At 49.9% G+C, this 12,168-nt stretch overlaps 1 protein-coding gene across 2 annotated transcripts; it reads left to right on the forward strand.

Moving 5' to 3' along the window:
- Positions 1-4,719: 4,719 nt before the first annotated feature.
- Positions 4,720-10,292, forward strand: AMIGO1 (adhesion molecule with Ig like domain 1). Of its 2 annotated transcripts, none has more exons than XM_003267903.3 (2): positions 4,720-5,051; positions 5,472-10,292. In XM_003267903.3, the coding sequence occupies exon 2, from the start codon at positions 5,559-5,561 to the stop codon at positions 7,038-7,040; it is 1,482 nt and encodes a 493-aa protein (XP_003267951.1). In that variant the 5' UTR covers positions 4,720-5,051; positions 5,472-5,558; the 3' UTR covers positions 7,041-10,292. The 2 variants fall into 2 exon arrangements, with proteins under 2 accessions (XP_003267951.1, XP_030680757.1); XM_030824897.1 differs by having other exon boundaries at positions 4,738-5,051; positions 5,494-10,292.
- The last annotated feature ends 1,876 nt before the right edge of the window (positions 10,293-12,168 follow it).

Below are 12,168 nucleotides of genomic sequence, written 5' to 3' on the forward strand. Positions count from 1 at the left end.
CTGGTTATCCAGGCCCCCATGGCAGGAGCTCCAAGGTAGTCTTACTTGTAACAAGGCCTTGGAACTATAGTCTTCCATCTTTGGGATATTGGGTCAGCTGTAGGTGGACTATGGTGGTGAACTCCATCCCTAAGGGCTAAAATAACATTTTGAACCATGAATTTATTGTTCAGCCATACTTCAAAGACACATCTATCTGATGATGACCCAGTGCAGAGTTATTTTGAGATGTCCATATGTAAGTGTTAAAAGTCAAGAGAATGTTCATGACTTAGCCATCTAGAATGATCACCACTTTGGTGGCAGGATAGTCCTGACTGTAGTGCATGAGCTATAGATTAAGCAGATGCCTTCAGATTTGTTTGACAAACCTGAAGAGCCCGGGACATGGATAGGTGCCTATGGCATGCTTCACCTACATCAGTGAGCCCTCAGCTGCCCCTAGTTGGTTATGTACATTCTTGTGGTTTCTGCAGATCAAGTGGAGCTTCCAGGAAGTGTGCAGTTGAGGTGGAAAGAGAAAAGACTGGAAAAAGGGACTCCGATGCCGGTTGTCTAAACAGAGGGAGTGTTTGCCTCCTGGACATTGAGTAAATCAATGTGTGAGCATTTTAAAAGGTTAAAAGGTCAGTGAAATGATTGATGGTTTATGGAGGTGGGGGCAGAAGGATGGCAAAAGGAATTCTCAAGAGTGAGCACTTTCAGGAACAAACCAAACATGGAACTGTGAGTGAACTGCTAGATATAGAAAGGGCTCAATCCGGCCAGGCGTGGTGGCTCACGCCTGTAATCCCAGCACTTTGGGAGGTCCAGGAGGTCAGGAGATCAAGACAACACTGGTCAACATGGTGAAACCCCGTCTGTACTAAAAATACAAAAAATTATCTGGGCATGGTGGCCTGTGCTTATAGTCCCAGCTACTCAGGAGGCTGAGCCAGGGGAATCACTTGAACCCAGGAGGCAGAGGTTGCAGTGAGCCAAGATCGCACCACTGCACTCCAGCCTGGAGATAGAGCAAGACTTTGTCTCAAAAAAAAAAACGGGGGGGGGGGCTCAACCTAGTGGTGAGGGCTAAAATGTTAACCATTTAAGCAATTCATAACAAAAGACTCATCTTTATTGCTACCCACCCCCAAAATAGCCTAATTTTTAGAGGCCCCCCACTTTGGAGACATCCAAAAAATACGAAGTTGCTGATATGAGTAATACTATTGGGATCTCCACAAAATATAAGAATACTTAAAATATTTAAATTTTTAAATTTTTTTTGGAGACAAGTCTTGCTCTGTTGCCCAGGCTGGAGTGCAGTGACATGATTTCGGCTCACTGAAACCTCTGCCTCCCAGGTTCAAGCAATTCTCGTGCCTCAGCCTCCTGAGTAGCTGGGATTATAGGTGTGTCATCACGCCGGGCTAATTTTTGTATTTTTAGTAGAGACGGGGTTTCGTCATGTTGGCCAGGCTGGTTTCGAACTCCTGCTTCATGTGATCTGCCTGCCTCAGCCTCCCAAAGTGCTGGAATTACAGGGGTGAGCCACCGCACCCAGCCAAAATGATTACTTTTTTTTTTTTTTTTTTTTTTGAGACAGAGTCTTGCTCTGTCGCCCAGGCTGGAGTGCAGTGGCGCGATATCTGCTCACTGCAAGCTCCGCCTCCTGGGTTCACGCCATTCTCCTGCCTCAGCCTCCCGAGTAGCTGGGACTACAGGCGCCCGCCACTATGCCCGGCTAATTTTTTGTATTTTTAGTAGAGACGGGGTTTCACCGCGTTAGCGAGGATGGTCTCGATCTCCTGACCTTGTGATCCGCCCGCCTCGGCCTCCCAAAGTGCTGGGATTACAGGAGTGAGCCATCGCGCCCGGCCCAAAATGATTACTTTTAAAAGGATATGGATTAGCTGAAAAAAGAGACTGATTGAGGAACATATCTTGTGGTGACCCTTCCAAATTGTAGACACCCACTCTGGAAACTGGTATCCATCATAAGGGGCCTTTTTCTTTCTGTCTCTCTCCCACGCCTTGGACATAGCAGAAAGAGGAAAGGGAGGCCGGGCATGGTGGCTTACACCTGTAATTCCAGCACTTTGGGAGGCCGAGGCGGGCAGATTACCCGAGGTCAGGAGTTCGAGCCCAGCCTGGCCAACATGGTGAAACTCTGTCATTACTAAAAATATAAAAATTAGCTGGGCATGGTAGCAGGCGTCCGTAATCCCAGCTACTTGGGAGGCTGAGGCAGGAGAATCACTTGAACCCAGGAGGCGGAGGTTGCAGTGAGCCAAGATCGCGCCACAACACTGCAGCCTGGGTGACAACAGCGAAACTCTGTCTAAAATAAAATAAAAATAAAGAGGAAAGGGAGAGGAAAGAGCCTGGAACAACACTGGGGTGAAAAGAAAGCATGCAATGTGGAGATGAGGGGTGGGGTGAGAGGAGCATACATTTCTCAGGAATATTTGTACAAAATAAAATGATGACATTTCTTTAATAATTATTGAAATGGGTGATGGGTATATGGGAGTTCATTGTACTATTTACTTTTGTGTATGTTTGAAAATTTTCAAAATTTAAAAATGTAACTTCAGAGATGATGTGTGTGATAGCCAGCCTCCAAGATGGTCCCAATGATCCTCTCTTCCTAGTATTTGTGCCCTCGTGTAGTTCTTCCATATTGAATCAGGAATTGCATATGTGACCAAAGTGGAGGTGATATCTACCACTTCAAAGAGCCAGATCACTGTGACTTCTGTCTTGCTGTTTCTTGCATCTCTTGCTGTGAGGGAAGTCAGCTACCGTGTTGTGAGGATACTCAAGCTGTCTTGTGGAGAGACCTTTATGGATAAGAATAGAGGTTTCCTGCCAACAGCCAGCCACATGAATTTAAGTGAGCCTCTATGGCCCCAGTGAAGCCTTCTAATGACTGTAGCTCCATCTAACGTACAACTGCATGAGAAACTGCCAAGCCAGAACTGTCCACCAAACTGCTCTTGAATCTGGCCAACAGACACTGTGAAAGGCAATAAATGTATATTGTTGTAGGAAGTCACCAAGTTTTGGGGTAATGTGATTATGTAGCAATAGATAACTGATGCAATGTGATTTCAAGATTCTTCACACCTTGTCCTCCAAAAAGATTACCCTCCTCATCTTTTCAATGATGCCTGAAATGAACAGAACAGAACATCTTTCTCTTTTTTCTTTCTTTCTTTTTTACTTTTCTTTTTTTTTTTTTTAGGACAGGATCTTGCTCTGTCACCCAGGCTGGAATGCAGTGACACAAACATGGCTCACTGCAGCCTTGACCTCCAGGGCTCAAGTGATCCTCCAACCTCAGCCTCTCAAGTAGTGGGCACCACAGGTGCGTGCCACCATGCCTTTTTTTTTAAGAGACAGAGTCTCACCATGTTGCCCAGGCTGCTCTCAAACTCCTGGCCTCAAGCAATCCTCCTGCCTCAGCCTCCCAAAGTGCTGGGATTACAGGTGTGAGCCACTGCACCTTACAGAAAGATCTTTTCACACTATGCATAAGATTAACATGCTAATACTCCTTGAAGAGATAATATATTCACTAAAATTCATGGTAAAACATGTGACAGACATAAATTCTTTCCTTTTAAAACTCTTAGCAAGCTCATCTACTGAGACATTAATTTCAGTCTTGATCTTGCTGTTGTAAGAGACTGGAAAGAATAAAAAGGTAATTTCTCGCTTATGGTCCACCATCTCAAGAACAGCTAACATCTTGAATGATAAGGTCTAGGCTCTTCTTCCTGCATCTCTCTTTCCTCACCCCCAAACCCAAACAACATACACAAGTAACAGCTTCTTGTTGTTTCAGGGGCCACCCTAAAGAAGAAACCCCTCCACCTCCACCACTGGCCTTCATCTTGAGGATTAGGTAACAGAGAAACTATGTTGGAATTGCTCCATAAGGGGAGTGGGGAGCTGGCACTGGTTTAGGAAGAAGGCAAGTGGCCAGACCTAAGGGCTGAATGACTTCCTCCTGGCTGGGAAGGGTTTCGGAGTTTCCAGGAATGGAAATTGTCCCTGGCTTGTATGCAGTCCGTGTGTGTGTGTGTGTGTGTGTGTGTGTGTGTGTGTATGTAGCAGGTGGAGTGGGGAGAGGTGCATGAGGTGTCTGTAAAGGGGTTTTCTGGGGCCTGGGCTCACCAAACACCCCCTTTCCCCCCACTCCTGCGCAGCTGGCTTGCAAGCTAAGGAGCTATGCCCTTCAGTGGTACCTCAAGGGTCATGAACTAGCAGCACCAAGAAGGGGGTGGGGTGGGGGGAACCCTTCCCCCAATTTTTAAGACCCCACAGCCACAAAGAGAAGGGAGGGGGAACCTCAGAATGTGACTAATGAATTTCCCGCCAACATTGGCAGGCGGGAGCTGAGCCAGATTTCTTTAATTTGCTAAATTAAAAGACATGTGACGCCTCTTGCCCGAGTAGGTGCAGCGAATTCACTTTAGTTAGACTTTTCCTGAGAGCCGGTCTGTGTGGCGAGAAGGGTGCTGGGAGATGGGGGAATGGGGGGATGGAGGAAGTTATAGCGGAGCCTAAGGGGCCAGTGCTGCCCTTCCTGCCAATTTTCGTCTTTAGCTCAGCGTCCGGAGCTCGCTGGTTGAGGGAACGACCCTGCGCGCGTCCGCCCTGCCGGCTCCGACACAAACACACGCACGTGCGCCCCGCCCCCGCCGCGCGCACGCGCCCCGAGGCTCCGGCGGCGGCGACGGGCGCGCGCGCGGTGCTCGCTGCCCCCACGCCGCTCCCTCCGCTCGGATCGCTGCGCCTCCGGCTCCCCGCACCGATCCGCGCCAGGCCTGCGGACCTGGAGGCAGCGGCCGCGGTCGGTGGGCTCCGGCGGGCTCAGCGGTCGAGGCGGTGGCAGGGTGAGCGGAGGGGGGCCCCGCAAGTCCCCGGGAGGCGACGGTGCCGGGCGCGGGCCCCTACGTAAGGCGGGAGCAGTGACAGGCCGGCCGGTGAGGCGCCGCCAGGGGAGGCCGCGACGGAGCTCCCAGACCGGCCATGGGCTGAGACACGTCCTCGCCGAGCAGGTGCAGTGACCGGAGGTCCCGGGGGGAGCCCGCCCCCACAGGCCCCGGGGACCCTCAACCCCGACCGGACGCGTCCTACCCAGCCCGGTGCCCTGTTGACCTTCCCTCAGCTCCTTCCAAAAGGCACACCGACCCCACCTCCAAACCCTGCCCGTGCCATCCCTGTGACTCCCAGCAGTCCCTGCCATCCTGTGCATACCTGCAGCCTGCACCCCTGTGACCCCAGCCCAGTAGGCCTTCGGGCCACCTCCTCTTCGGCCGATATTTACAGCCCACGGCCTGCACAGTGCCTGGAAACTACCCAGCATCTCTCTCTCCTAGCCCAAAGGGGGTGGAAGTAAGGGTGGGAGGGGAAGTGGGAGAGGGTGTCCTTCCCTCTGGAGTCCTTGGTGACCACAAACCCATCCTCTTTCTCTCAAGTGACCCTTCCTTACCCCACCAGAACATGCCCGGGTGACCTCCACCCAGATCTTCCTTGTGGCCTTCCTCGCCCACTCCAGTGACACTATGCACCCCCACCGTGACCCGAGAGGCCTCTGGCTCCTGCTGCCGTCCTTGTCCCTGCTGCTTTTTGAGGTGGCCAGAGCTGGCCGAGCCGTGGTTAGCTGTCCTGCCGCCTGCTTGTGCGCCAGCAACATCCTCAGCTGCTCCAAGCAGCAGCTGCCCAATGTGCCCCATTCCTTGCCCAGTTACACAGCACTACTGGACCTCAGCCACAACAACCTGAGCCGCCTGCGGGCCGAGTGGACCCCCACGCGCCTGACCCAACTGCACTCTCTGCTGCTGAGCCACAACCACCTGAACTTCATCTCCTCTGAGGCCTTTTCCCCGGTACCCAACCTGCGCTACCTGGACCTCTCCTCCAACCAGCTGCGTACACTGGATGAGTTCCTGTTCAGTGACCTGCAAGTACTGGAGGTGCTGCTGCTCTACAATAACCACATCATGGCGGTGGACCGGTGCGCCTTCGACGACATGGCCCAGCTGCAGAAACTCTACTTGAGCCAGAACCAGATCTCTCGCTTCCCTCTGGAACTGGTCAAGGAAGGAGCCAAGCTACCCAAACTAACGCTCCTGGATCTCTCTTCTAACAAGCTGAAGAACTTGCCACTGCCTGACCTGCAGAAGCTGCCGGCCTGGATCAAGAATGGGCTGTACCTACATAATAACCCCCTGAACTGCGACTGTGAGCTCTACCAGCTTTTTTCACACTGGCAGTATCGGCAGCTGAGCTCCGTGATGGACTTTCAAGAGGATCTGTATTGCATGAACTCCAAGAAGCTGCACAATGTCTTCAACCTGAGTTTCCTCAACTGTGGCGAGTACAAGGAGCGTGCCTGGGAGGCCCACCTGGGTGACACCTTGATCATCAAGTGTGACACCAAGCAGCAAGGGATGACCAAGGTGTGGGTGACACCAAGTAATGAACGGGTGCTAGATGAGGTGACCAATGGCACAGTGAGTGTGTCTAAGGATGGCAGTCTTCTTTTCCAGCAGGTGCAGGTTGAGGATGGTGGTGTGTATACCTGCTATGCCATGGGAGAGACTTTCAATGAGACACTGTCTGTGGAATTGAAAGTGCACAATTTCACCTTGCACGGACACCATGACACCCTCAACACAGCCTATACCACCCTAGTGGGCTGTATCCTTAGTGTGGTCCTGGTCCTCATATACCTATACCTTACCCCTTGCCGCTGCTGGTGCCGGGGTGTAGAGAAGCCTTCCAGCCATCAAGGAGACAGCCTCAGCTCTTCCATGCTTAGTACCACACCCAACCATGATCCTATGGCTGGTGGGGACAAAGATGATGGTTTTGACCGGCGGGTGGCTTTCCTGGAACCTGCTGGACCTGGGCAGGGTCAAAACGGCAAGCTCAAGCCAGGCAACACCCTGCCAGTGCCTGAGGCCACAGGCAAGGGCCAACGGAGGATGTCGGATCCAGAATCAGTCAGCTCGGTCTTCTCTGATACGCCCATTGTGGTGTGAGCAGGATGGGTTGGTGGGGAGATTCTGCCCCAGGAGAGGTAATGCACCCCTGAAGGATATGAGGGGATGGAAGAGAGGGCTGGCTGCCCAAGGGAATGGATTCCTCCTGACCTCAAGGGAATTGGTCCCAGGTACAACAGAGAGCAAGACCCCAAACAGGGTGTGGCTGCCACGATTTTCAAATGGGGGTATATTAATCCTCGGGCAAATGCTACACCCGTACCCAAAGCCCTGCCAATTCTCAGTGTGGTAGAGGAAGAGAAGCATGTCTGAGTTGGATGGGAATGAGGAAGGAGTGAGGGGAAGAACAGATTCCCTAAACTTTCATGAGGTCATCCCTAGCTCCTTAAGAGAAAAACACTTAGAAAAAAAATTTTTTTCTATCTCTGCCCACCCACACCTGTGATGTTGTGTGTGTTGGGGGAGCTTCCACAGGAGCCACACTGGGGAAAAGCTGTAGTATCTTCTTTGTTTAGGAAGTCAAACTTCACAGCTGGGGAAGTTGAAAACCTTTGGAAAATGAGTCAGGAAATGGCTGAGACCTCAATCAGTAACAATTCCCCAAAGCTGTTGTAAGACTTTGCATTAAAGCCTTTTTCCTGATGTGCCCTGGGTGGATGGATCTTTGCAGGAGCCTGGCCTGCTGCCTGTTAGTTACGACAGCAATGTGGGATGTGGTATCCGTGCCTTGTCCTGGGACCAATGGCACAGAGGGGTATAGCATGAACTGAAGGGTCCATGTCACAGCATAGGTGCCAGCACGAAACCTGCAGATGGGGGGTGAACTCCAGATAGGCTAATTCCCTGGTTGGTGAAACCTTTGGTTAGTATTTGATTCCCAGCATCTGTGTGTCAGGCCAGAGTAGGGGCTGCTGAAGGCAGAGCTTTTATGGATGCCTGCCACAGACGTGGTACATGGGCCCACTTCACGCTAGAAGGATGAAGGTAAATCAGCCTCTATTATGTAGCATCCAGCTGGACCTACCTGATTCTCAATGTATGCCATCTCTTCATCCAGTCTCCTTATCAAGCTCAGGTGGGATTCTGAATTTTCCCTAATATGCTGCTCTGTAAAGGGAGGAGTCCAAGAAAGCCTGGCCCCAGCTGGCTTAGAGTAGGCTTGGCGATAGCGAAAATCCAGTATGTATCTCCTCTGTGTGGACAAGGTTGCCTTGCTCCTCTCAGAGGCATCACCTCTGCTGCAAAGTCAAAGCATGGGGTTTTGACATCAGAAGGGTTGGAATTGGGTGGTCTCTACCCCAGAATGGCAATTTGGAGTGCAGCTTCGAGTTCTGCCCTCTCCACAGATTCCAGGCAATCCTGAAGCAGAAATAATCAGTAGTACTAAACTTTCAGAAAGGGAATTCTGCCACCCCATTCCTCCATCGAGAGGTCTTTGCAGTTGTGGTTGTGAGGCTAGAGGAACTTAAGAAGAATGCGCTCAACATTCCATTCCATCCAAGGTTGCAGAATACTTTGAGTATGGAGATGACTGATCCCTTTAACCTTTCCCTTTGACTATACTGCATGCCCTGTGAGTGGCTGCTCTGAGCTTTGGCGGGGGATGAGCAGGGTGAAGGTGAAAATGTTCTCCAATGTTGGTTTTTCTTAGTGTCTCTTCTCTCCCACGTTTCTGGTCCATTGGAAGTTCTCCAGATCCTCTAAGATTTCTGACCTCTTTTTACATTCTAAGAGGTGTCATTTACCTGTGGGTGAGGGGCTTGGAGGGCCTGACTATTAAGCTTCCTATTAAGATTGGGGAAGGGGAGTCAATATCTTCCCCTTGTCTGGTCCTGGGAACTCAAGACTGCTGTCCATCCTTTATTAGTAACCTAGTTTTGTTGAGAGAGAGGTGCAGCATTTCCCTCAAGTACCTGCATGCTCATAGGTATGCATGCTTATAGGTATGCATGCACACCAGCACCTTGACTTCCACGAGGACAGTGAATCTGTAGTCCCCATTAATGACACTCTCAGAATGGTCTCCACCAATGTGCACAACTTCATGCACACAATTGTATTCCCCTTTAGGAGAGACAGTGACCATGCCAGGCTCTTCAAATACACACTCCTGTATTTTAATTTCTCAACTCCCTGAAGCTTCACCCACATCTCCATGGCATTGAATCACTTTTCTGCCCAGGCTGGAGTTAGAAGAACCATGGGTTGAAGACCTTGGGAGAAGGGGTGGCAAGGAGCTACCTGGTTCTTCAGACTCCTCAGAAACCTCCCATGAAGACTATATATATGAGCAATATGTGAGCAATTAAGATAGAACTAGGTCATTGAAGGACTCAGAAGGAAACTGGCAAGGGGCTAAGCAGCTGTGAGCTGCTCTTCCTGTTAACTGTCCTCAGGAGAGAAAAGTTGTCTTGATTTATTCCAGAGACTCCTGAGAATTTTGTTACTGGAGCTATAAGAACCAGGACTCCCTCCTCAGACTCATCAGGAAATCTGGGAAAATCTCATCTCCATGCTGCAGTCTCCCCACTCGGCACCATCTAGGGCTCTGAAGATCTTTAAAGTGAGCGTTAAATGAAGCAGGCCTTCTGGGGCATCGTGATGGAGCTCCTGAGGACTGGGAGGGCCGTTTTCTTCATAATTCCTACCCAGTTTAGGGAATAAGAAAGGCCCTGTGGCTCTTAAGTCTCCTGACTATATCCACTAGTTTGGCCTTGAGTTTGAGACACCTGGTAGATGTGCCTGGCTGCCCTACCAAGAGATTTGAATCGCTTCTTCCCGTGGTTTCAGGTGATAGAACCCAAAGGTAGCTTTTTAACTGGAGAATTGAGTAATCAGCATATGTAAGCACACTAGAACCCTGTGTTGAAAACTGCCAGGTGTGGGTATAAGAAAAGGCCGAGAGATCACCACCTCCTCTTACCCTACCCCACACCCATAAACCAGACATGTCTCCCAGGAAGCAGGTGTCCCTGGAGACAGAGTATGACAGGGCTCTACAATCTGTCTGTGTAATTATTTTTGTTTTTTTTTTTTGTATTTATGGGGCCCAAGGAAGGGGCCAGGAGAGGGTACACCCCAGCTGGGGAGAGCAAAGCAGATGGATCCAGTTTTCTGTGTGTTCTTACCTCTGTACTTCCTTGTAGCTCTGCTGACAAAGCAAGCAGGCCTCCCATGTCCAAGACCCCATTCCTCCCACTTGTGTACACCTAGGCTGGCAAATCTTGGAGCCTCTGGGCTCTGAAAACTAGACAATGATCATTAAACCTGGCTTGAGTCTCTGTTCTGGCACAATCTGACTGGTTTATTTTTTCAGCCTGTGGGTGGGGTTCACTACCTCAGAACGATGTGGCCTATCTAGGAAGAAAATCTTTAAGTGCTGTTGTACGGACATGGGTGAAATAGACATCTAGGCATTAAGATGGACCGGGGTCAGCAAACATTTTCCCCAACGAGCCAGATGGTAAATATTTTAGGCTGTGCAGACCACACAGTCTCTGTTACAACTCAGCTGTGCTGCTATAGCTTGAGTGTAGCCACAGACAGGACAAAAATGAATGACTGTGGCTGTGGTCCAAAAAAGATTTGACTTATGGACATTGAAATTTGAATTTCATATTTTAACATGCCTTTTGAGTTTTTCCAACCATTAAAAAATATATAAACTAGGCCAGGCGCGGTGGCTCACGCCTGTAATCCCAGCACTTTGGGAGGCTGAAGCAGGAGAATGGGGTGAACCCGGGAGGTGGAGCTTGCAGTGAGCCAAGATAGTGCCACTGCACTTCAGCCTGGGCAACAGAGCAAGACTCCATCTCAAAAAAAAAAAAATATATATATATATATATAAACTATTATTAGCTCACAGGCCACATAAAACCAGGCAATGGGCTGGTTTGACCAACAGACCATAGTTTGCTGACCCCTAAGATTCTCAAATGTCACTGAAGCTTTAGAGTTTAGAAATTCCATGACCTGGTGCTCGCTGAGGCTTGTAGATAATGAAGTCTTCCTGGATCCCTAGGGCAGAGGGTTGCCTCCCTGCCGAGTTCTCTTAAAAGTCTGGATCAAGCCTGCTGACCATACCAGGGAACAAATGCTTGGATTGGGTTTTAAAAAATGGTGGGCAGCAGCTCACTTTCACAGAATTTTTTTATTATCAGTATTTTCATGTTGTAAATGGTAGCCATCTTAGGCTAAAAGTATATTCACCTAATGGGCAGGTTAATCTTCCTTGACAGTTTAGTGTGTCCTAGGCATTGCATGGAGCGGAAAAATGCAGTCCCTACGTTTTGGTACAGATTCAGCCTACCAGAAATTGTACTGGATTCTAAACTCTAACCATGCTGATTCTTTGGCTACTCTCTTGGTGATTCTAGAAGGGGGTTGTCGTGGCAGATCCCAAAGAGGGAGAGGAAATGATACAAGGAAAAAAATTAAAAGAATGCGAATTTGAATACTTACCTAAAGTCTTGACCGAAGGGCAGCCCTCCTCTATTTGGAAAGTTGTTTTTCACTTCAGGAGGAACAACCAAGGTGATGAGGGGTGGAGCTACTGCACAACCAGCCACATCAGACAAGTCAACCTTGGCAGTCAGTGAAATGACAGCTGTTGATGTCAGAGCACTCCCATACTCTGCATTTATATAGTTTTTCATCTGCAAAGCAGTTTTTCTATGGCTGACAGTTTGGCCGACAGGATGAAGCTGATAAGGAGAGCAAGCCTGATGAGGACTACTTGGAGTTCTCTCTTCTGTTTTGGCCTGTGCCAAGCCCAAGGAAGTCCATGGCTGCATCTCTGCAACACCCCCCACCCACCCACCACCCACCACCCACATCCTCACCACCTCCCCACCACCTCCCCCAACTACAAGAAGTTCCTTAGATTCTGGCCAAGATGTGCAATTTTGTCTGCCATGCCTTGCAGCGCTTACCCTGGCTCCTCTTAGGTAGCACTTGCAGGGAGGGAGGAGGCTAATATGACAGTTTTCTTTGATAATAGATAAGACTGGTTAACCTGGCCTCTCTTCCCCCCAGTCTCTCAACTCCTTCCCTTTCTGCATTTGCACTTCTTGCACCACTTATCTTGTATCTCCCAGGAAACCAGTGGGGGAGCTTCACTTTCCCCACCCACATAGCAGAAAAGGCTCAGACCCCTGCAGTGGGACGG

This window comes from Nomascus leucogenys, chromosome 12 (genome assembly GCF_006542625.1).
Source record: "Nomascus leucogenys isolate Asia chromosome 12, Asia_NLE_v1, whole genome shotgun sequence".
In the NCBI taxonomy this organism is placed as follows: Eukaryota; Metazoa; Chordata; class Mammalia; order Primates; family Hylobatidae; genus Nomascus; species Nomascus leucogenys.